General features: G+C 42.7%; 1 protein-coding gene across 11 annotated transcripts in view; it reads left to right on the plus strand.

The window, feature by feature from the left end:
* FBXL2 (F-box and leucine rich repeat protein 2) overlaps positions 1 to 26010 on the plus strand; it is a 177833-nt gene that overhangs the window by 105610 nt on the left and 46213 nt on the right. For 8 of the 11 annotated variants that reach the window (XR_010599172.1, XR_010599173.1, XM_065587185.1 and 5 more), the window contains 6 exons: positions 9650 to 9744; positions 14429 to 14497; positions 14584 to 14679; positions 14978 to 15104; positions 15302 to 15376; positions 20633 to 20763. Coding sequence is in view for 5 of the 11 variants with exons in the window: in XM_065587179.1 (XP_065443251.1) it covers positions 9650 to 9744; positions 14429 to 14497; positions 14584 to 14679; positions 14978 to 15104; positions 15302 to 15376; positions 20633 to 20763 (593 nt within the window). In the remaining 6 variants the exon portion in view is untranslated. Of the gene's footprint in view, positions 1 to 9649; positions 9745 to 14428; positions 14498 to 14564; positions 14680 to 14977; positions 15105 to 15301; positions 15377 to 20632; positions 20764 to 26010 lie in introns of all 11 variants that reach the window. The other 3 variants (XM_065587189.1, XM_065587180.1, XM_065587182.1) reach the window with 3 other exon arrangements.

The raw sequence follows: 26010 nt of genomic DNA on the forward strand, positions 1-26010 counted from the left end.
AGAACAAAGAGGTATTCTTACACCTGGAAAAGACTATATAAGGCTGATGCCTCATCTCCATCTGGTCTTCAATCCTGCTTCATACCTCTGGAGGAACTTTGCCACACGCTGAAGCTTTGAACAGAGGACTGAGGACCCATCCCAGCGGGGGATGTATTCCAGAGACTTGATTTGAACCTGCAGTTTATTCCATTGCTGCTGCAAGCCTGAACCAAGAACTGTGCCATTACTGTATGTAATTGATTCCATTTAACCAATTCTAACTCTCATCTCTATCTTTTTCCTTTTATAAATAAACCTTTAGATTTTAGATTCTAAAGGATTGGCAACAGCGTGATTTGTGGGAAAGATCTGATTTGTATATTGACCTGGGTCTGGGGCTTGGTCCTTTGGGATCAGGAGAACCTTTTTCTGTTACTTGGGTATTGGTTTTCATAACCATTTGTCCCCATACGAGTGGCACTGGTGGTTATACTGGGAAACTGGAGTGTCTAAGGAGATTGCTTGAGAGACTTGCGGTTAGCCAGTGGGGTGAGACCGAAGTTCCCTTAGTCGGGCTGGTTTGGTTTGCCTTAGAGGTGGAAAATACCCCAGCCTTGGGCTGCAACTGCCCTGTTTAAGCAATTTGTCCTGAGTTGGCACTCTCAGTTGGGTTCCGCCAGAACCGCATTGTCACAAATATAGAGACTTGTTAAATAGGAGTTGGTATTTAGACCAAAACCTCACTTTTCATAGGTTACTCAACTGCTGTAAAATGGTAAACAATTTCTGTTACCGCAGATGTGGGCTGGATGTGAATCACTTAATTGCCCCATAGCTCATTACTGCTTCTGCAGGCCATTCAGTTCCTAACCCAAATAATAGGTTTAATTCTTAATTGAAAACTGAAATTCAGGTACATGTGGATTAAAATCCTTCTCGCTATATAAGAAAAGGACTAAAACATAAGGAAAGCATGATTGTGTTAGACTATAAAAAGAGATTTGTATCAAAACTAGTAAAGCCATGAAACAAAAAATGACCTCTTTTGAATGTTTTTAGTGTTGAGAGAGAGATTTAGGAACAAATCCCATAGAAAATTACTTAACTGACCCATTAACGGTACATTTACTGAGTTATACTAGAAATTAAAACCCAGAAGAAAATAGTCTCATTCTCCTCTGGCATTCTTGCCCCATGTTTAAATTCCTGTCTTATATGAATAAAATCTATATGATGATCATTGGATAAATTTTGCTAAACATTGTCCAAACATACAAAGCATAGAAATTCACCAATTTAACTTAGTGGTAAATTCTGTCAACAGCACTTTGAAACTTCATTGTCAGCTTCTTTTTGGTACTTTAAAAGCCAACAATAGATATTGGTTATTATGGGGATCGGTAATGAATTGGAGAACAGATTCCAGAGCCTGCAAGCATTTAAACGTATCTTTACAGGTTGGGAGTGATTAACTGCTACTCCTGTTTATTTGCACATAGAAGGCTGAAAATATTTTTGTTTCTTATTTCTGAGCAGTAATAAATGTATTTTAGAACTATGAGCTTTCTATCTGATAAACGTATCTGATGCTTGAAGATTCTGTTTTTTAGAAGGACAGTACTGGCTTATTATGCTTTTGGTTTTGGACATATGTTTTTCATATGGTATAATTTTTCTAATTCTTTGATTATACAATGGATTTGTAGCACAGCCTATGTGCTGCAAGGCAGTATTGTGTTCTTGATATGTCCTGGGACAACCATGTTATTATCTGGTCCCAGGATGTGGTTGATTTTCAGTATAAATTATCCCTTTATCATTTAGATTTAAAACAATGCAGTGGCTGCTATACTTTGAATTTCAGCTCAATAGTAATTTAAACTTACCTTTTAATTAATTTATTCACTGTTTATCTAAGGCACACTAAAAAACTTTTAAAAAGTAGTTTTAATAGAATATTAAACAGATATCCACCCAGGCCCACTGATCTCATAAGAAAAAATAGAGCTCTTTTGATGTCTTTGCATCTCAAAACAGCATCTTTTTGGATTACTATGTTTGAGGACCACAAATTGTAAAGTCCCTGTAGACACGACCTTTGGCAAAGCATGACTTCACAATATGCCCTTGTTGGCATCATATACACCATCGAACTATACCGAAGACATGAGTCTGCCATAGGGTTAAGATAGTACACTGTTTTGTAATGTATAAAACAAATATACATATTGGTCTTGTATACACAATACCAGAAAAAAAAAATAGACTGCCTTACCTTTATAAGCAGACTGTTGTCTTAAGGATTTATCAATCTTATGCCAAAGAGTGTGTGCTGGGGTGTGGTGCTGAATGTTAGCCACGATGGTGAGGGAATTGCACTTTGCTGATCTCATAAACAAACATCAGGAAAAAAAGTACTTTTAAACTACTAAAGCACCAAAATACCTCATGTTTTATTCAGGGCATTTAATTCTTAATACTGCATCTGCCTGTCTGTTTTTAAATACATTTGCAGACAGTGGTGGATTAGCCACTGGATCAACAGGGCCCGTGCCCAGGGTCCCTGGCCAACTGAGGGCTCCAGAAGAATGGGCGCTCCTGCACCCTGACCCACTCTGCCTGCCTGGCACTCCTGCCGGGGAGTGGGGGGAAGCCCCCTGTGCTCCAACCCTGCTGCCCCACGGGGGCGCTACAGGCAGAAGGAGTGGGGAGGGGCCTCCACTTGCGCTGTCCCTGGGCCTCACAAAAGCTTAATCCACCTCAGTTTGCAGATCACCTCTAAGTGAGCAGCATAGTCTTTCAAAGGGGCCTTAATTCATCCTCTAAGCTTGTGCCAAGCAAATTGACTGAAACTGTGGAAAAGAATAGAATTATCAGACACACAGCTGAACACGATATGTTGGGGAAGAGTCAGCATGGCTTTTGTAAAGGGAAATCATGCCTCACCAATCTATTAGAATTCTTTGACCTCCGTGACTTGAGCCCATGGCGTCTGGGAGCTACAAGGCCCCTCACTGGCCGTGGTGGCTCGGAACTGTGGAGACCCCAAGCTCCCAGCTGCAGCAGGTAGGTGGGGTGCCCCGGGAGCTCACAGGCGGCGGGGGTGCCCTGGAGCCCAGAGCTGCTGTGGGCAGCGGGTCCCCCAAGAGCTTCCAGCTACTGCAGGTGCCGAAGGTGCCCTGCTGTTCCCAGCCACTGTTGGCGGCGGGGGTGCCCTGAGCTTGGAGCCACAGGCAGTTGGGGATCCCCATGAGGTTGTGTGGGGACCCCACAACTCCCCATTTTGTCATGCATGTTTTTAGTAAAAGTCACAGATAGGCCACAGGCTTCCGTGAATTTTTCTTTATTGCCCGTGACCTGTCAGTTACTTTTACTAAAATATGCATGACAAATCTTGGCCATACTCATAAATAAGGATACATTTTAGTCATGGATATTTTTAGTAAAAGTCATGGACAAGTCACGGACAGTAAACAAAAATTCATGGCCCATGACCTGTCCATGACTTGTACTATATACCCCTAACTAACATTGGCGGTGCCTGCAGTAGGGGCAGCGTGCAGAGCCCCCTGGCCCCTCCGCCTAGGAGTTGCAGGGACATGGTGGCCACTTCTGGGGAGCCCCCCCAAGGTAAGCATTGCCCTGAACCCCAACCCCCTACCCCAGCCCTCAGCCCCCTCCCACAGCCAAACTGCTGCTGCTGCTGGGCCCCAGAGCCAGTCATACCGGCTGCTGCAGAAGTCACAGAGGTCATGGAAAGTCATGGAATCCATGACCTCTGTGACAGACACACAGCCTTACTCATAAATGTTCTGGAAAAGGGCATAAATAGGGAGGTGGCAAAGTTTGCAGACAGTACAAAATTACTTTAGATAATGCAGTAGTGGTGTAGCTGTGTTGATCCCAGGATATTAGAGAGGGAAGATGGGTGAGGTAATACCTTTTATTGGACCAACTTCTGTTGGTGAGAGAAACAAGCTTTCAAACTTACACAGAACTCTTCTTCAGGTCTGGGAAACTGACTCAAAGCATCACTGCCAAATACAAGTATTTGAACAGACTGTTTAGCATAAGCAGATAACTCACATTTCAAAGGGTCATTAAAGGTGAAAGGTTTCAGAATAGCAGCCGTGTTAGTCTGTATCCGCAAAAAGAAGAACAGGAGGACTTGTGGCACCTTAGAGACTAACAAATTTATTAGAGCATAAGCTTTCGTGGACGTGGGCTGTAGTCCACGAAAGCTTATGCTCTAATAAATTTGTTAGTCTCTAAGGTGCCACAAGTCCTCCTGTTCTTCTTTTTATTAAAGGTGAAGAGGCCCGTGAACACTCCGCCAGTTATAGGGAGGAAAGGGAAGGGGAGAGACACAGCTGGGGGTGGGGGTTGTTAGTTGGTTACAGTTTGTTGTAATATGTCATAAATCCAGTGTCTCTATTCACTCCATGATTTTTAGTGTCTAGCAAAGTTATGAATTTAAGCTCACAAGCTCATCTTTTGAAAGTGTTGTGCAGGTTTCCTTTGAGGATGAGGACTGATAGGTCAGATACAGAGTGATCACTTTATGAAAAGTGTTCACCCACTGATGATGGTGTTTTTATCTTTTATCAATTTTCTGTGTGAGTTCATTTGAGAGCATAGTGATTGTCTGGTCTCAAACACATGGTTGCTATTGGGGCAGTTAGTGCCTTGGATGAGGTACACCAAATGCTTTGATGAGGATGTGTGGGACCCATCTTGAAAGGTGTGTGTGTGTGCGCGCGCGCGCGTGCGTGTTGATCATTGTAGCTGTGGAGATATGTCTGCAGGTTTTGCATCAGTTGTTCTGGCAGGGTCTGGTGCCGCTTTAAGTTGATGTGTCCCACTCTGTGGGGAGCTTGCTTCTGATGATGAGTTTGGAGAGATTAGCGGTTGTTTGAAGGCCATACTTGATGCGGACCCCATCCTGAAAGAAAATCTTCCCTGAACCCCTTCTTATGACCTGTTCACCTTAGAAAAGAGACTAAGAGGGGATATGCTAGAGGTCTATACAATTAGGAATGGTTTGGAGAAAGTGAATAAGGAAGTGTTATTTACCCCTTTACATAACCCCCCCAAAACTAGGGGGCCCCCAATGAAATTAATATACAGCAGGTTTAAAACTAAACATAAGGAAGTACTTCACACAATGCACAGTCAACCTGTTGAACTCGTTTCCAGGGGATATTGTGAAGGCCAGATGTTTAACTGGATTAAAAAAAGAATTAGAGAAGTTCATGAAGGGTATGTCCAATCAATGGCTATTAGCCAAGATGGTCAGGGATACAACCCCATGTTGTGGGTGTCCGTAAACCTCTGACAGCCAGAAGTGGGAGTGGTCAAAAAGGGATGGAATCACTAGATAATTGCCCTGTTCTGTTCATTCCTTCTGAAGCATCTGGGCATTGGCCACTGTTAAAAGATGGGATAGAGGACTAGATCGATTATTGGTCTGACCCAGTGTGGTCATTCTGATGTTTTCTTGTCTAAGCTTTTGTGTATCCAGATTGGGTAGTTAGACACGCCAGATTTGTGCAGACAAATATGGTTTTTATATATGCAAGTTTAGTCATGAAAATTCATGTGTAAAATTTCAGGTAAGTCTTTAGAATATATTTTAGAAAGTTTGTCCCACAAAGCATTAATTATAGCTAGTCGTGTTAAAAATCATGTGGATATATTTAAATTTGTAGATCCATAATCTATGCGTTGTGTCCACTAATGAAGTGGGATTGTATTTCAAGAGGAATTATATGTTGGCTTTCTCTTATCTGAAAGATATTTTCAATACCAAATCAATAACTGATTCAACATAGTTGTTAATAGCTTTTATCCTGAGGCAATTTTTAGTTTGAGGTTTATAATTCAATTTAAGCATCGTACACAATGAGCACTCTGGGGCCATGTCATTATGGCCCATTGGTTCACAACTCTGTGGCCAACCATATGCTACTTAGTTGGTAATATTTTGAACATTCCTAAAACAGTTGGGTTTGGAAAACTTAGAATACATTTTATTTGTGCATCTTTTAACTTTAGATTAAATAATCTGAAATATTATTGTTCTGCAAAAAGAAGAACAGGAGTACTTGTGGCACCTTAGAGACTAACAAATTTATTAGAGCATAAGCTTTCGTGGACTACAGCCCACTTCTTCGGATGCATATAGAATGTAACATATAGATTCAATCAACTCCGGTTTGAATAAGGACTGGGAATGGCTGAGCCATTACAAACATTGAATCTATCTCCCCTTGTAAGTATTCTCACACTTCTTAACTGTCTGTACTGGGCTAGCTTGATTATCACTTCAAATGTTTTTTTTCTCTTAATTAATTGGCCTCTCAGAGTTGATAAGACAACTCCCACCTGTTTATGCTCTCTGTATGTGTGTATATATATCTCCTCAATATATGTTCCATTCTATATGCATCCGAAGAAGTGGGCTGTAGTCCACGAAAGCTTATGCTCTAATAAATTTGTTAGTCTCTAAGGTGCCACAAGTACTCCTGTTCTTCTTTTTGCGGATACAGACTAACACGGCTGCTACTCTGAAACCTGTCATTATTGTTCTGGAGCTTTTTCTTCAGTAATTATGTTTTACAGTTGGCATTTTTGCATTTTCATGGTTTATGTATCTACATTATATTCAGTTTATTTTGGTGATGTTTTTTCATCTTTTCATTAGAGGTAATTAACTTCAGTTAGGAAGCAGTTGTGACTAATCAGAGCCTAGCTTAAAAAATCACAGCATCTCAGGAAGTGTATTACCAATTTTAGTTTGTCTTTTTTACTCTAGAAATCGTATATAATTTAAACATTCTGTTACTTAATAATAATAAATATTAAAAATACTGTATTTGGGGAAGTTGTGTGTTTGCCTGTATTTCAGTATAACTTCCTTTCAAGGTTGAGAAGGAACATAAAACCTTTGTGTATTTGATCTGCTCTAATTTTAAAATGTTCTGTTTTTAAAAATGTTTGCTTTTTTTGTGCACATTTGTTTAGTAAATAAAATGATCAGTTTTGTAATTATATTTATTTTTGCTTCTATAGTTTATTAAAGTTTTAATTGCGCCCTTAAAATTATTCCACTTTGTAAGTATTTAGCAAAGTGGTGGTGTGGCCAACAATATGTAATGCTTCTGCATTTTGGTATAAACAAATGCAGGGGTTCTCAAACTTCATTGCACCGCGACCCCCTTCTGACAACAAAAATTACTACCTGACCCCAGGAGGGGGGACCAAAGCCTGAGCCCACCCATGCCCCATCACCCTGGGTGGGGGGCCAAAGCTGAAGCTCAAGGGCTGCAGTCCCAGGCAGCTTTGTCCCCAGGCAGTGGGACTTGGGCTTCGGCCACAGGTAGTGGGACTCGGGCTTCAGCCCTGGACCCCAGCAAGTCTAACAGCAGCCCTGGCCCATTAAAACAGGGTCACGACCCACTTTGGGGTCCTGACCCACAGTTTGAGAACCGCTGAACTAATGTATTCCCCCCTCCTCCTCTCGCCAAAAAAAAATCTGGGTGGAAGAGAGGGGTGTAATACCATAATTCTCTTTAAGGGGCATTTTTTTAAACAATAATGCTATTTTCAGTCTGCATGTTGAATCATGCCATTCAGTTGAGAGTAGGGTGACCAGACGTCCCGATTTTATCGGGACTGTCCCGATATTTCCTTGTTTGTCCCGCGTCCCGACCGATGTGCGGTCAGGACACTGGACAAACAAGGAAATGCTCCGGAGCCTGGAGCACGGAAGGGCTCGCGCCCCCCAACCCCTCCTGCCCCAACTCTGTCCTCTCCTCCCCCCATTGGCTCCCTCCCCGAATCCCCGCCTCTTCCCCGGGCTCACCATTCCTCCTCCCTCCACAAGCGCTGGAGGGAGGCCCGGGAGATGCAGGGGGGAGCGCGGGGCCAGGGTGAGTGAGAGTCCAGCCTGGCCCCGAGTAGGCAGGACTCAGTCGGACAGTAGGGAGAGTAGGGGGGCGGCCCGCGGGGCCAGGTGGCGGCTGTTCTCCCCCCCGGGCAGCGGGACTCGGGAGCAGCCGCTGCTGCAGCTCCCACTGCCGCGGGGGGAGGAAGCGGCCGATGGCCCAGCTCGGCGGCTGCGGCTCTGGCGCCCGGGCCCGAACCCCCCTGAGCCTGTTCCCCTGCGGGACCCGAGCGGGACGGGGGGGGCTGGGACCTGCTGCCCCCACGTTGGGGCCGCCCAGGGATAGCACCAGCTGGGCAGCAGCCCAGACGCGACTGGCCAAGGGCTGGGCGCAGCGTGCGCGCTGCTGGGTCCCTGCAGCAGGCCCGGGCTTGGGGGGTTCGGGCCCGGGCACCAGAGCCGCAGCCACCGAGCTTGGCTATCGGCCTTTTCCTCTCCCCCCCTCCCGTGGCAGTGGGAGCTGCAGCAGTGGCTGCTCCCGAGTCCCACTGCCCAGGGCGGAGAACAGCCGCCGCCTGGCCCCGTGGGCAGCCCCCCTACTCTCCCTACCGCCCGACTGAGTCCTGCCTGCTCGGGGCCAGGCTGGACTCTCACTCACCCTGGCCCCGTGCTCCCCCTGTGTCTCCCGGGCCTCCCTCCAGCGCTTGTGGAGGAAGGGTGGTTTTTTTGTTTGTTTGTTTGTTTGTTTTTGGCCTCTCCCCCCTTCCTCTCCCCCCCCCTCTCCCGCGTCCCGATATTTGACTTGGGTGATCTGGTCACCCTAGTTGAGAGACATAAATAAATAGTGTTCTGGAGCAAATGCCTGTAAGTTTAGAAATGCAGAGTGATGTATAAAGTATATGTCTCTTTGAGGACTTAAACCTATGCTTAATAGTAAGAATCAGATTTGGTGAACACAGGTGTGAGATCAATAGTTAAGCCGACCTAACTCCCGGAGAAGATGCGGCTAGGTCAATGGAAGGATTCTTTCATCAACCTAGCTACTGCCGCTTGGAAAGGCGGATTAGCTACAGTGAAAAAATCCCTCCTGTCGCTGTAGGAAACATCTACTATGTGGCACTACAGGAGCACAGCTGCAGTGCTGTAGCGCCTGTAGTGTAGACAAAGTCTTAAATATGTAATAACTCAGTGGGATGACTAATGTGCATCAGTGTTTGCAGGATTGGGGCCTAAGTGTACAAGTATCTTTTTCAAAAAACTTTGTTTCAGCGATATATTACCATAGAGTTTTGCTGAAGCAAATACAACAAAGAGTCTGGTGGCACCTTAAAGACTAACAGATTTATTTGGGCATAAGCTTTCGTGAGTAAAAACCTCACTTCTTCGGATGCATGCATCCGAAGAAGTGAGGTTTTTACTCACGAAAGCTTATGCCCAAATAAATCTGTTAGTCTTTAAGGTGCCACCAGACTCTTTGTTGTTTTTGTAGATACAGACTAACACGGCTACCCCCTGATGCTGAAGCAAATAGTAGTTCTTTTCACCAGATTGCCTGAAGGCTCCGTCAACACCATTGAAGTCAACGGGAGTTTGGCCATTTACTTCAATTGGAGTTGGTACAGCTCTTCAGTGAGCAAGTACTTTTTTCCTTACGTACTTTAGAAATCTCCTTCTGGAGGAGGATGGCAGGAGGATGGACTAAGCATTGAAATTTCATATTTGTTTAGATATTAGGTGTGTCAAAACAACATTTATTAAAACTTTATTTTTATCTGGTTTAAGGGTCGTGTGGTGGAAAATATTTCCAAAAGGTGTGGTGGATTCCTGAGACAGCTTAGTTTGAGAGGATGTCTTGGTGTTGGAGACTCCGCTTTGAAGTAAGTAATCTATCCACAACTTGATTTAGTCATATTTGTACAAATCTTAATGACTTAATCTAGTCACTCAATGTGAATTCCAGTTTGGGCAGAGAATAGTTAATGTTTTCTTGAAATGAATTAAGTAATGATCATTTTTTGTTTTCCCAGCTATTACTGATTTTGAATATTTTAAATGCTTGACAGTGGAACATATTTTTGCAGACTAGTTGTTTGCACCTAAAAAAAAAAAAAAAAGTTTTCTGGTGTAAGTATTCAACAAATTTGTGGTGAACAGTTTATTTCTTCTCTTTTCATGACTAATCTTAAAATATAAACCATGTTTTCTCAATAGAAGCCTTGTTGCTTTTAAATACCTAAGCCATATATAGAACCAACCAAATTTTCTTTTCAGCATAAAAAAAAAGTTGGCAAGAAACAATGCATTCTTTTTCAAAATGAAAAACCCTTACTATTAACAGAATTTCTTTATAAAGAGTACGGGGAAAAAGCAAAAAACAACCAAATTTTCTGTTTCAAATAGTACATACTCTGCTTTATAAAACAAAGTTAATGCTGGAATCAGTCAAAAATTTCCTATTTAAAATGAAAAATTATGTTGAAATCAATAAAAATATAAAACTTACAACACCGATCATGTAGGAACAAGACAACATCTTTTAAGGAAAAAAGCCATGTTTTATAAAAGGAAAGTTTGTTTTCCAGAGAGTAAAAAGGAAAGGAAAAAAACAATTAAACCCAACTAACATTAATATTCTCTATGAAGATGTCTGGAAACCTTTTTAACCTTTACAGCTGTTTTAAAAACTGAATAACTTTATAGTTTACTAAGATATCCTCAAGAGGAAACCTTAGTGTTTCCTTATTTTTTTTTTTTATTATTATTATTTTTTTCAGTGAGAAGCTCTTGTCCTTCTGGAATAACGTACCTTACGTCAGTTATTTGCAGTGTAACTTTGACATCTTAGTATGCTTCCATTTAGATGAGCAGTGAGGCTCATAGCAGAGAAATGAGATGGGCCATAATTTCATTTAAGAGCACTTAAATAACTTCACTGAGTCTCTTCAAATCCTGAGGCTGGTTTCGTCTTTTTTCAAATCTTGGGATTTGTTGAGAGAATCAGGTCCCCTACCATCCCCGCCCCTTCTCTGTTATGAATACTAACAGTGTTGACATTTATAACTGTTTATTTGTGGTTCAGATTACAGGCAGGTGCTGAAAAGATGTATGAGGTTATACAGATAATTTAAACAGGTACACAGAATATTCATGAGCTCATTCAAGTAAATGATGCAAACAAGAAATAACAGAGAGTTAGATGACATGGTTTACGTACTGGTGGCCTGCGTACACTACTGCTTCCATAGTGACTGCCATTGGTGGAGCTGCACTGGTGACAGCAACTAGTGGGAAAAGGCTGTAGCCTATATACACTCCAAGTATAGGTGGGATGATGTAGTCAAGAGAAAATCTAGTAAATAGTAAGTGACCTAAGCTTTCTTTAGGGAAATAGTTAGGAAGATTGCTTTCATTTTCAAATTATTACTGTATATACTCGTTCATAAGCCAAATTTTTTTAGTAAAAAAGGGAAGCACCAGAGAAGGGGGTCGGCTTATGAACGGGTATATATATATATATAGAGAGAGAGAGAGAGGTGGGACACAGCCCCTCCCCCTGACAGAAGGAGCAAGGAGAGGCAGCACAGCCAGAAGGGAAGAGGGGGGGCCAGAGTCTCTCCGCTTCTGGCCATGCTGCTCTCCCCCCAGCCTCCAAAGCAGCTGCAGCTCCAGGGCTGTCAGGCTGCAGCCGTGTCGCTCGGCCCCGTCCCCCAGAGCAGGCTGTGGCCGCGCCACCCGGGGGCCAGAGCACACTGCGGCCGTGCCGCCCGGCCCAGGCCGCTGGAACATGCTGCAGCTGTGACGCCTGGTCTGGCCCACCGGAGCAGGCTGCAGCTGCGCTGCCCAGCCTGCCGGAGCAGCTCCAGCCAGGCCAGAGACTTCCTCCCCTGGCCTTCCCCAGATAAGGGATGGGGAGAGTGTGGGGGTCCCAGGCTAGAGGTGGGTTTATGTTGGGGGTGATCACAGGGTTTACTCCCCTGACCCCCAGGTTCTCCCCCCCAAAAAATTTCCCTACCAGTTGCTGTCCCAGCCTGTCAGGGTAAGCAGCTGGTGCACCGGGACACTTTGTTTACTTAGGCTTACCTCTGTGCCTGCCGACGCTCGAGGTAAACAAACCATCTCGGCCTGCCAGCGGCTTATCCTGCTGGCCCCTGAATTATAGGGTCGGCTTATGAACGGGTCATAAAAATTTTCCATTTTTACTTATCCATCTGGGGGTGGGGGACCGCTTATAAACAAACCGATTTATGATCAAGTATATACGGTAATCTGAAAATACCTTTCTGTTTAACTGTCTTTCTACGCTGTTCTGTTTTCAGATCTGCTTTCTCACCCCTTTTGTTTTACTATGCTTGTGTTAAAAAATAATTCCCAGTCACCGAAAGAGATGTCAGATGCATAAATATTGCTTGGTTGAGGTACCTGTATTAGAAAATCCACACAGGTGTTTTGCAGGACACAGTTTTCCCAATAGGTTTACTATTCCTACAGCTTATTGCAGAATGGAGAAAATATTGAGAGTAATCAACAGATGTCTCATTTGTCTAATAAATGTAAGTTTCCCTCCAGTAAATACTTGAACTTTGGAATAGCCATTTTGAAGATTCAAGTGGAAACTATCAACCATATAACTATAAGCTGTTTCTTCTCTCCCCCACTCCCTTGTTTTCAATCCACACTGGAGAGCCAGCAACTTGTTACCAGCTGAGTGTGTAGTTGCATCTGTTAACCAAGGCAAAACTCCCCAGGCAAAGCTGTTTTTGTGGGTGTACCCCCAACTGTGCCCATAAAATTCATGAAGTTGGAGGAAACCTAGATATAAAAATACTGTTCTGAAATACTGTGTAGCTGTACATTTTCTTTTCATCTGTGCAGCCTGATAAAGCCCTGGCTGGGATGACTTAGTTGAGCATTGGTCCTGGTTTGAGCCAGGGGTTGGACTAAATGACTTCCTGAGGTCCCTTCCAACCGTGATATTTTATGATTCTATGATATTTATGTATTTCCTCCAGGTAATTAGGGTAATGTTATATACAGGTTTTTAACATGATAGTGACAACAATCATCTTTACAATTCAGACCCAGCTGATGGCAGTACTTCATTCAGTTGCATATATTATAGCTCATGAATGACCGAAGTATAGGCCTAGGGGACCTGCATGGATAGTCCAATTGCTTTAGGGCCTCATTCTATAGCCTGCCGGGCATCTTCACGTCCCTTTGACTTAGTGTTGTCCCACAAACTTATACAGGATCATTTTAGGGGTCAAGGCAAAGATGCCACATTTATTATTAATCTGTAACTATTAGCAAATACCTCAATGCTTATACACATACACTCACACACACACACACCAAAATGTTCTGCAGTTGCTGGATAGTTACCAGTCCTGAGTGTAGTTTGAGTTCGCAGCTTGGGATCGTAGCTCGTGGCAGCTAACTGGCCAGGAAAGCTGAGCACGAGGAGGAGCCGGGTCTCTGTCGGGCGTGCACCGATGCTCCTTGATGTTGATAGCAGAACGTTACCCAAAATCTCTCATCTCACCCTTCCTTTTTTATAGGAGTTTTTGGATTCAAAGTCTCTAGGTTTCGCTGTGTCACGCCGCCTCTGGGTTTGACTTGATCACCCGTCAATTGCAGGCGTGACTGTCAGCCTGGGACCTGGCTTTGATCTTCCTTCTGTTGTTTCTTTTTAAGGTGGATGCTTCTTGCTTGAGTTAGGGCTGTTGTCTAGTTCTTCAGCTGTTGGTATTTAAACTTTATCTCCTCAGGACGGGCTGGTGCTGGAGGTTGATTCTATCACCTATACATCCCTCATTCACACATCTTAACTAGACTAATAAAATTACAGCAGGGTTTGCAAAAATGAAGGTTGCAGCAAGCCCTTACAAACTAACAAATTTATTAGAGCATAAGCTTTCGTGGACTACAGCCCACTTCTTCGGATGCATAATGTAGGCAAAATGGAATGAAAGTTACAATGTAGGCAAAATGGCAAGTGTAATGAAAGTTACAATGTAGGCAACAGAAGTTACAATGGTACAGTGGATAACTTAAAAACAATTTCATTCACATTGGTTCTACATTAGGAAGGATCAGCCCCTAATGTGGCCCATTTGACGAATCAGTAATACAACAGAAAAAGGAGTGATCCTCTGCCCACCGGCTTAACATGAGTCAAATATCCAAATGTGGTGATACTTGCTCTCTTCTATTCCTATTAATGTTTTGAGTTAATAGGTGTAAAGCAGGACAGATCTAGGAGACAACAGAAGTAGACGTCTCCCTAAAATCAAGTTTGAGGAAAAATAATGGGAGCTACATTGGTTTTGCAAGTTAACCGAGACAAAACTTACAAAAGAACTCTGGCAAAAGAAAGAAGCAGCCCTTGTGACAATTGTGTTTGAAATTTACTTTGCAGTTACTTTGTGGCCCACATCTCAAGGTTGTTGGCTCTTTCTGTATATTGTATTAGATTAAGAGTTTGAGGGGAGAGTGCGCTCTAGTGGCTGAATTATAACTTGCTCCATATAAAATTTCATTAACTTTTTATTACTGTTTTAGGACATTTGCACAGAACTGTAGAAACATTGAACATTTGAATCTAAACGGATGTACAAAAATTACTGACAGGTAGGTGAAAGTCTTTTTCCATGTGATAGTGAAATTTGAAAAAAGAAGTGACTGAAGATATTTTTAGTGTGTCTGCTGTTTTGCAGCACGTGTTATAGCCTTAGCAAATTCTGTACCAAGCTGAAACATCTGGATCTGACATCCTGTGTATCTATTACAAACAGCTCTTTGAAAGGTTTAAGGTAAGAACATTTATTCATGTTAAAAGACTATTTTGAAGAACATTTACTGAAATCACATATTTCTCAATATTTCTTGAAACTTAATACTGTGTATCAGCCTCATTTATGCACTATACCTAGCATTTCTAAAGGTGTAATGTATAGTGCTTATATGTGGTCTTTTCCCATGGTTTTTCTGTAGAGCCCTGGCACAGTTATCCATCATGAATTTGTAACAGCATGCTTCATTTGGGTTTTTCACTGTTATCACTATTCTAAGGTTGGATTTAACTTTATGCATTTTTTTAAATTCTCCCAGTGAGGGTTGCAGAAATCTGGAACATTTGAATCTTTCCTGGTGTGATCAGATTACGAAGGATGGTATTGAAGCACTGGTGAAAGGGTGCAGTGGACTAAAAGCACTATTTCTTAGAGGTTGCACACAGGTACATTACTGCTTGGGTGTCAAGATAATCCTTTAGGAGTACAGTTTATATTTTGGTATTTTGAAAACCTCCTTGAATTTAGATGATAATGTTTTTGTTATAGAGTCTTTTTGTTTTTTAACACTATAAAGTGTGTACATTTGTAGCGTGCTACTTTTAATGCCTTCCTTTAATTTATTTTTTATTCATTAATACAGTTGGAAGATGAAGCACTGAAACACATTCAAAATCACTGTCGTGAACTTGTAATCCTGAACTTGCAGTCATGCACAGTATGTATTTTAAACTTTGAAAGAGTACATTCTACTTTTATAGCACCTTTTATCTAAGGATCTCAAAGCATTTTTCGGACATTGATGAATTCAAGTGTTATGCTTTTGAATAGTTGGGACAGCACATTTCTACAAGTCACAGAATATTTCAGTCACAGTGTTGATAAAATAGCTGAGTGGAACATGGCCTGTGCTGCCTGAGGCCATAAGCCAGCTGAATATTTCCACTGCTAAATGCGGATTTGGAACCTTTGGGCTTTCCATTATTTTTATTTGTAGATAGCTTTAGCTTTTAACTAGTAACTGGAATCAGTTAACTGCCATGGACCGTATACAATCAAAGTAACCATGCAGTCTTACTGATGTTATGTTATGCCTGTTTTCCCAGGTCCCAAGCCCCAAAGTCTGTCATCTGTGGTCTATTTTTAATTGTAAGTTCTTTGGGCAGAGACCATGTCTATGAGGTGCTAAGCACATTCTTGTGTGCTGGATATTTAAAAAAAAATTTTTTCTAGTACCATTACATCTACTAGATTATGCCAGGACAGTCCTTGATAGCAGGAGAAAAAAGCATACATTCTCAACATAATATGGAGGGATTTAGTTGTTCATCTACCTATGAATGGAAATTGCTGCTGTTCATCTAATTCAGTGCATCCCACAGTGCACTGAAAATATATTTGTTTTATGGTGTCATTTTATAAGCCTGATTTTTACTCCACTCTAACTCTGTAAGATGGGGGGGAAATCTCCTTTTTGGCTGAAATTTCTAATGGTTACTTACAGAGAAGAGAATTAAAAAAAAAAAAAGAGAGAGAGAGAGAAACTTGAGGTTAATTGGCCCATCCATTCTTTGTTTACATAAGTATGAAAAATTGTAGTTTTTTACTTTTGGAAAAGTTTTCTGCTGTTTATTGCAAGAGTATATCACAAAAACTATTTGGTCTGAAACCTTCAAATCTGTTTTATTCATTATTCCTCAATGAGTACTCCAGCATGAGGCCATTTGTATTAAGGTTTGATGGGAAATTGTGGACTTATTAGATGCCAAAGTCTTGAATATCTTAGAGCACTGCAAACATTACAAGCTATATTAGAGGTCTTGCAGTAGTTAAAAATTTTTGTGAACGCAGAGCTTCCATGAGATAAATGTCTAGGGTGAGACAGTGAGGCAATTTCCATTACAATCCTTACTTCTTCCCTTTCTTCATGAAGTTTTGCATGCTTATTTTCTTTAAAGATCCAGGGTGGAGATGGAGCTTTTCCCCTTTATTTGCCATATAAAGAATTTTTTCCCCCAAGTTGTTCTTCTGTTTGATTTTAACCTTAGAAGTCTGATTTTGCTGGAGGACCTCTGGGAGGTCTCATGGATGTTTATTGTGAACTCTAACATCTTAACTGAAGGGACAAGGGTATAGATGCTTTTAACAGTCTTTCTGCATCTAAAATGTTAGTCACATAAGTAGATGTTACTACAGACAAAACCCAAGAAGTCTTACTAAGAATCTTCCTCTCAATTGCTCAGCTGCTAAACAGTCAGTGTCTAAACTTTTGTGATATCACCATTCCACTATTTCTTCAGCCTATATGGGATCTGAATTCAAACTCAAAAATAATTCAGTATTCTTTGGCAATCTGGCTTCTAAAATGGGACCCTCATAATTGATTTTTTTGTCCTCTGTAAGATTTAATGCATAGGACTATTTTTTTAAGATTGGGTAGCTAATTTGAATATTTGAACTTCTAGAGTTCTGCAGAACGTATAGATTCTGCAACTGCTGCTTGAAGAGTTGGGATAACCTTTCTAATCCAAGTGGTATGCTTCAAAGAATTTAAAAGCTTTACATTCAAAACCAGAATAAATAAAATCTATAAAACTAAGTTTGATTGGAGGAATATGCATTCACCACCAGTGTTTAGAAGCTTCATGGCTTAGTGTCTAAGCTTCATAAATCAAATACCTTTAGTTCAAGTAGCATAATACATCCACGGAGATTGTAAAACAAATATTCTGATTCAAGGAATTGAGAAGCTTCACCAAACAATGGGCCAGATCCTGGGATGTGGCTAGCCTACGTGGAGCACCAGTTTGGGGGCTTTACCTGGTCTTGATGTAGCTCTGTGCAGGCTGGTCTCTCTGCAATTGTTAGACTAGCCCAGTGGTCTCAAACCTTTTTACACACAAGATCACTTTTTGAATTTAAGTGCAACCCAGGATCTACCCCGCCCCTTCCCCGAAGCCCTACCCCACTCACTCTATGCTCCCCCTCTTTGTCACTTATTCCCCCCCCACACTCACTGTCACTGGGCTGGGGCAGGAGGTTGGGGTTTGGGACAGGGTGCGGGCTCTGTGCTGGGGCCAAGGGGTTAGGCATGTGGAAGGGGACTCTGAGCTGAGCCTGGGGCAGGGAGTTGGGGTGCAGGAGGGGGTGAGGGATGCAAGCTTTGGGAGGGAGTTTAGGTGCAGGAGGGGGCTCCGTGCTGGGGCAGAGTGTTGGGGTGCAGGAGGCGGTTTGGGGTGGAGTAGGGGCTATAGGGTGCTGGCTCCGGGAGGAGGCTCAGGGCTGGTGGTTGGGTTGCGGGATCCTGCCGGGTGTCACTGACCTCTGGTGGCTCCCGATCGGCGATGCGCTGGGGCTAAGGCAGGATCCCTGCCTGTCCCGGCCCCACACCACTCCCAAAAGGGGCCAGCACACTCCTGCGGCTCCTGGTGAGGTACATGGCTCGGCGCACTGCCCCTCTCTGCAGGCACCACCCCCGCAGCTCCAGTTGCCCATAGTTCCCTGTTCCTGGCCAACGGGAGCTGCAGGGGCGGTGCTAGCAGGCAGGAGCAGTGCACGGAGACCCCTGTCCCCTCTCTCCCCCGAAGTCATGGTGGGGTGCTGGCCGTTTCCGGGATGGCGTGGGGCCAGGGCAGGCAGGGAGCCTGCCTTAGTGACAGCTCTACTGCACCGCTGGACTTTTAGCGGCCGGAAATCGCGATTAACTGGAAGAGTCTCCAGGATCGACCAGTTGGTGATCACTGGATTAGTCTGAATTCTGTGCTAACTTACACCAGGTTACAACAGTCACAGGGTGTCCCAAAGTGCTGCTGAAGATCCAGTCTAGTGCATGACATTCCATGCCTGCTCATCTTCTCTGCTGTATTAGTACTTGAGAGTATGAGTTGTATAAGAGCCCCTACATTGACTCTGTGTCACTGGAAGATTACCTTTACAATGGGGTAATTCTCCATAAGCTGATTGTCAGTTTTGGGGCCATACTGGACTGGTGGTTTTGCACTGCTTTGAAGAATCTGGCCCAATAGCTTACTGCTATGAAACATGTTCTCAGAAGCTACAGGTGCAGCATGTTGCTTAGATGGTTCACAGGTTAGCACTATGAAGCTTACTAAACTCAGAAGTGCGATCCATCCCTAACAAGATTTGCAGGTTCATTTTTGTGGTCCTTAGAAGTTAGCGTGGCATTGACATGGTAATAAAGTGAACTGGCATTGCCCATGGAGATTATTATTATACCTCATATTCAAGAGGTATTGCATTCAGAATTTATATAATCTGTGGATTGCAAACATCTTTATGAGCACTGTGGATTTAATTGTACTCTTTCATGAAAAGGATCTAGGTGCTGTGAAATCTTGGATAATTTCAGAGAGAGGGGGTTTGGTTTACAAATTAATGTAGAGTTCCATCCTTCTCCAGTGGTCACCAAGTCAAGTTCAATCATCTGCTTACTACTGTCACAATAATATCATTTTCAAAGACCAAAATAAGAAAAATTCTAGATAGTTGGTGCCAAGTAAAATAATAGAAGCAATTCAGTCAAGAATTTAAGATATATACTCTTTCTACAATGCCAGAAGGTACAGGACCAATATTAGGTCTAAAATGGTTCAATATGTCTGTCAAATTAAAATGATTCAAGATGGAAACTCTAAAATCTAGTCTCCTGTCTGTGGATCCAGGAGGATTTACATCAGGTGTAGCTATGAGGTGTACCTGTTTTTTAATCTGCTAGTATTCTAGAATCATGAAAGCTGCTTCAGTTTTCAGATGGGAAAATATAGTATATTACCAGTGCACATATTTCTAGACTGTGCTAATCTAAGTTCCAAGACTGGGGTTTTTTTTGGCTACCAAAAGTAATGTTTGTGGTAGTGGGTAGTCTCAGAAATAAGGTCATATTAATATATCTAGATAATTGGCTCATAAAAGCAATAAACAGAGTTATCTCAAAAGGCAGCAGAAATCACTGTTTTCATCACATGGGAATGAGCTTGTATTAACACAAAGGATAATTTATTTGGGAAACGTTATGTTACCAAAGTAGGAAAAACACTTCTTTCAGAAAGGAGGATCCAGAAGAACTGACACAATTAATCTTTCTAAATATCATAATCCTTCATTGTGTCCTAGAAGACTGTTCATATCATGTGTGCAACTAGTATTGAGCTGTTTTCAATTATGCCTGTTTCAGAAAATGACCATGCAAATTCAACACCAGGCATATCAGAACATAAGTTAGTTCTTTCTATCAGAGTGGCTAAACCAGAACACTATAATGAAAGATTAACTCAAAGGACATGGAAATGAGAGGTCTGGGTTCTTTTCCTGGATCTGCTGCAGGCTTCCTGGGTAATTTGGGGGCAAATCTCTGTATTTCAACATACCTTCTGTAAAATGGAGATAAGAAATAGTTGATGACCTGTAATTCTGTTTCTTTGAAGATACCATACAATAGGATTCCCACTCTTGGGTTTTGCATCCCCAGTGCAAGATAGATAGTAATTGCTCTTAGTTTTTGGCAGTCTGTGGCATTGGGCATGAACTCCTCCCTCATCTTTCATTCTAACTGCTAGTGCCTCAACTCCCTCTAAACATTTCATAGCTAATCCCTAAATTTGTGGGAAGGAAAAGCTCCCGTAAAAATACAAACTGCATGTGATTGTAAATTAAAATATTTGCCACATGAAAACCATGCCAAAGATGGGAGAAAACCCAGCTTCACACTGCCTTAGAACAGAATCTCAAATCTACAGAAAGATGTGGGTGAGCAGGAATCCTATGTGGTGGTTGTCTCAAAGAAGCAGAGTTATCGCCTGGTGTGTGATTTCCTGCTGACGTTTTGTGGATGAAAATAGACAACTTATCATGGTTGCACATTGTTGATCTGATGTCATACTTCATGGCTCTATTTTTATTCCTAGACAAATTACTTGATAGCAGGATAAACTTCAACCTTTTTTATTTGTTGCAGCAAATTTCAGATGAAGGCATTGTAAAAATTTGTAGAGGATGCCACAGACTTCAGTCACTGTGTGTTTCTGGTTGTAGCAACCTTACAGATGCTTCTCTCACAGCACTTGGTCTAAACTGTCCGAGATTGAAGTGAGTATGTCACAGTTTTTATATTCATCATTGGCCTGATCCTGGGAGATTAAGTTTCTCCTATGAAATTCTGAGCACCTTCAACTTCCATTGATTTCAATTGGTGTTAAGGGTGTTCAGCATCAGGGCAAAAACCCAACCCCTGCATATCATGTGAAAAGAGGAAAAAGAATTTAGGTCACAGTTACTAACTGACTCTATATTACTTCATAGATACATACAAAGGATCCTCAGCTGCTGTGAGTTGTCATATGACAATTTCCACAAGCTGAGGATCTGTCCAATATATACTACATTTTATGGTTCGGTATCTTCTTCTTTTGCCTTACAAATAGTACTGTAAATCATACCTGAAATACTGACCTAGAACTACACGTAGGTGACGTTTTAGGTGTGTTTTGCCATTAGTATGCTATGCTGCCCAGCATTGTTAGACTTAAATGCATAATGGTCTAAATTGTCATCTACACCCAATATCTGATGGGCACAGCTGAGGTGGGGTGGCTCAAAATGAAGTTAGTTGCAGCTCCCTGATCCTCTGTCTTGTTCTTTCCCGGCACGGGTGTACTTAGAACAGCCTTTAGGTCCAATATGCCAGCCAAGAATAGCTACAGTATAGTAGCACTTTGGCTACATCTCTCCCTCCTTCAGATTGTAATGCCCTTATGCTGAGGGTTGCAGTGGGAATGGCATAGGTGTTGGCCGTGCCTGCTGTAAAGCCAGCTGGTGACTCTCCCACAATGGAGCAATGCTCAGCGCTAGAGGTGTTTTTGCTTTTGGCCCCTTTACACAACCAGAGCAGCACAGAGGGTCTGGAACAAGGAAAAGAATCTGGTTAAGTATATCTGAATTTATCTTCATAATGTTATTACTATAAGTAAATTATCTGCCAATTCAGAAATAATATAAATTTGCTGTTAACTTTTTATATTATAGTGGTATTAGCTGCACCTTGCACGCTATATGAATCAAAATAATTTCATGTAACTCTTAATATTAAGGAAACTTTCTCTAAAGGGTAAGTATTCACTATAGTTTCCCTTCCTTGGGCTACTTGACTTAAAGTGATATATGGTATCAAGAGTGATTTCAAGCCACAAACCTCTGTGTCTGTGTTAGATGCTGTAATTATGGGCAGTTCCTACACAAATTTTATTTCACCCACCACTAAAATGCAGCCATCTCAGGAGTGAAATATAGCTATTTGACAATGTATGGTAACCCTGCACAGTTAATCCTCATTTCTCAATATTTTGAAGATTCTGTTTAATGCAGAAATGGATATCTGCCTCCATCCTAGTCATGAAGAAGATTTCTATTATGGGGCAACTCTAATTAAAAGTATACGACATTTTCCTTTTAAGGTTGATTTTTTAATACAAAAATATTAAGCTTCTTAAAATGAAGTTAAAACCTTAATTATGACAGAAACAGATTCAAGAGTCATAACAGTTCTTAGGGAGGCTGACCAATTAAACTTTAATTATGAACCATTAAGGGAAAATATATATCAGTAAACTTTGTATAAAAAAAATTCTGACAAACTATATTTGGATGCCAGTATTGTATGTAATTACCAAGCACATTCTGCCATGTTCATTTTTAATCTGATTGGTAGAAAAAAAAAGAGCTTTTGTTTAATTTAGAAATACTCTCTTCAAGTCAATGTCTGTATCTGATCCAAATTTGGCTGCTTATGCAAATAGCTATGAGTGCTTATGCATGCTGTTGCTTCAGTCACAAGGGTCTTTTCAAACTGGTTTGTCACACTCCTTAGAAGGCTAAACCCCTTGCCGCTAGTTAGGACAAATCTTGAGTCTTTCTCTCTAACTGATGTCAGAAAAATATAGATACTTAGAAAGTGAACCAGGAATAATTTCAAAGGCAAAGAAAGAGGCCTAAAATACCGATCAGTCCCACACTCCTCCTTTCAAGTGAAAGACAACTCTCATGAGAAATCTCTCAAGAAAAATGTAAGGAAGTACCTAACGCGGGGCACCAGAAAATGTACTGCTACTAAGCAAGCCTGATTTACTACCCTGTAGCTTGTTGTTAGTCTCCCTCAGTGCCACAAGGAGACAGGCTTCAGCCATTTCTCATACAGTAACAAGATACCACCAAGGAAAATGAATCTGACAAAATGATCCCCATAGATCCGTCTCTCATCCAAAGTAAGGGTAATGCAAATTGCCAGAGACTGAGCTTCAAGACTATGTACTAAAATATAGTGTATTAAAAATTTCAATCAACGGGAGATACAACTCCCCACTTCTTTGTACCTCCTAAATAACTCATCTTTTGAAGAACTAGAAAACCTGCAGAAACCTTCTAACTCCCTTCCCAAAATTGGATCAGCTGATCTACTCACTGGTCAATTTAGGGGCAGGCCTTATAAGAATATTTGCTATCCAGGGATCAGTCTTACAACTCCACATGCTGTTCTCAGGCTTTCTGCAGAATTACCATTACAAAAAGTACTATGGTGATTAAACTCAGATCAAGACTGTCAGTGCCTTGCTTCTTCTTCACACTCTTATCAGCTATTTCTCTCTATCCTTTAGGAAAGAGTGAGGAATCCAATGAATCAGAAAGGTGCTTTAGCAATGCATGCACCCTCTCTTGAGGAGAAAGGGAAGAAAATAGTTCAAGTATTGCCAACTCTTCAATACTTCTAGTAGAAAATATCCTGTGTACTTAATAGAGTAAAATCAACATTCAATGATCTACTATACTTCAGCTGAAAAGGGGGGAATAGGTTGTTTCCTGTTCAACTGCATATGACAATGGCAGGTGTAGCCATATAGTGCTCTCTCTTACACACTTAGATCTTTCATTAACAATTGTTAACCACCTATGATGAACTGCTCAAGATCACAGAACATGGGCTTAACAAGCCTATAAAGAGTTGCTCATGGATGTTCAATATAGCCCTATTGAGAGAAGATGGTTCCTGTATTACAGAGAGTATTTACTAACTGACCCTATACTGGATAGACTTGGGAAGGAGATGAGATTTTTGAGGCATTTCTGAGTAGTGCTTTATGGTTAGCACTTTGAAACACACGACTACTTAAACTTTACCTGAGTAAGGATTATTTAGAATGATCTCAGTCAAGAACTGTATTAATCATAAATGCATTCGAACACACAAGTGACAATAGGCAGCCTTCAGTCTTAGCTCTAGTCTTACAGGGCAGTCATGGCTGCTTCCTATGTAGTGCTATTTGACAAGGTGTCATGAATGAATTAAAATGTAATCTATAATATCTCTTTCCAAGTTGAGTTACAACTCTTTCCTCCCTCTGGTTTGTCATACATAGCTTGGAATCTCTCGCTGTGTCTGTCTGTCCTGGTTTTTCTTCTTCGGTTTCCTTAGCAGAGATACCTCCCTTTTACCTTTGTAGTCTCCAAAGAGTATGACTATTCTGAGGATGCTTACCTTGGAAGAAAGAGAAAATCACTTAACTGTAATTGTAGTTTCCTAAAAACAGTGTCCTCAGATCTTCAGCAAGACCACACCATAACTCAGATCTACTATGTATGTCAGGGGTCGGCAACCTTTGAGAAGTGACGTGCCAAGTCTTCAGTAATTTAAAGTTTTGTGTGCCAAAATAAATTTTACATTTACAGGGGCCCCCAACAGAATCCCAGACTGCTGGTCTGGGGTTCTGTCCGCCGGCCCCTGCCAGCCGGGGTCCCGGCTGCCGGCCCAGCTCAGCTGCTGCTGGCCCGGGGTTCCATCCATCCAGGCCGGCAGCAGGATGAGCGGGGCCGGCAGCCGGACTCCAGACCGACAGCGCAGGGTGTTCCATCTGCCAGCCCCTGCCAGCTGGGGTCCCATCCGCCGGCCCTGCGCAGCCCGCTGCCGTATGGGTTCCGTCCATACAGGCCGGCAGCAGGCTGAACGGGGCCGAGACCCCGGCTGGCAAGGGGCTGGCAGCCTGACGCTGGTCTGGGATTCTGTCTGCCGGCGCGTGCCAGCCGGGGTCCTGGCCCTGCTCAGCCTGCTGCCAGCCGGGGTTCTGTTCACCCTGGCCGACAGTGGGCTGAGTGGGGCCGGCAGCCAGGACCCTGGCAGGCAAGGGGCTGGCAGCAGGAACCCCAGACTGGCGGCGAGCTGAGCAGCTCAGCCAGGCCAACAGCGGGATCAGCGGGGCCGGGACCCCAGACCGCCAGCACAGGCGGAACCCCAAACCAGTAGTGCACTGAGCTGCTCAGCCTGCTGCCAGTCTGGGGTTCCGTCCACTGGCCCCGCTCAGCCCACTGCCAGCCCGGGGTCGGCGGCCAGAGCCCTACACCGGCAGCTGGCTCAGCGGGGCCGGTGGACGGAACCCCAGACCGGTGAGGGCTGAGCGGCTCAGCCAGCTGATGGTCTGGAGTTCTGGCTGCCGGCTCCTGGCCATCAGCCCTGCTCAGCCCGCTGCCGGCCTAGGATTCCATTCACCTAGGCAGGCAGGGGGCTGAGTGGGGCCGGGATCCCGTCTGGCAGCAGCGTGACAGTAAAAATCGGCTTGCCACCTTTGGCACACATGCTGTAGGTTGCCGACCCCTGATCTATGTATCTGTCACACACCAAAGCCAGTTAAGATGGCCAGTCACCTGCATCCCCCTCCAAAACTAGTTACAGTATAAAGAAATAAACAGAGAAAATGCCAGCCAGTGCATAGAAAGAATTTCTCTAGACAGCCACATCAAATCTGATGCAATCATCAAAACAGACCAACACCAGAACCTTACTCACCCTCATGCTTATCAGTGCAATATCTGTGATCAGTATGCCCCAATATTATGGCCCAACCTAGTCTGCATCATGGCTCCCTAGCTGAATGACACAGTAGGACAGCTGTTAGGTCACCTCTCCACACCCCGTCACTAGATCTAGGGACAACTAATCTGAAGGAGGAATTGCCATTCTTTTCCTTTCTCACCCACTGCTGCCCGTGCACCAGTGTTCAGTGCTTTTCAATCAGATGTGTAGCAAGTAAGTGTGTGATTGCTCTTTCTTTTTAAAGCATATCCCATCACTATGCATGTTTTTATGTTATGGAGCATTAGAGAAGAAGTTTGCAGAATTGATGAGAGGCAGAGGTCACACACATAATTAGAACTGAAAAAAGATTAGTGGTATGCAAACAAAGAAAGGGTTAACACATGGATGGTTCTAAAACATGTTTTCCCTTATGCTTGACATTCTAAATCATTTTCGCACCAGTTATGTGTTTGCTATATCCAGGCTTTCATTAAGGG

The sequence above is a fragment of the Chrysemys picta genome, chromosome 2, assembly GCF_011386835.1.
Source record: "Chrysemys picta bellii isolate R12L10 chromosome 2, ASM1138683v2, whole genome shotgun sequence".
Lineage (NCBI taxonomy): Eukaryota > Metazoa > Chordata > Testudines > Emydidae > Chrysemys > Chrysemys picta.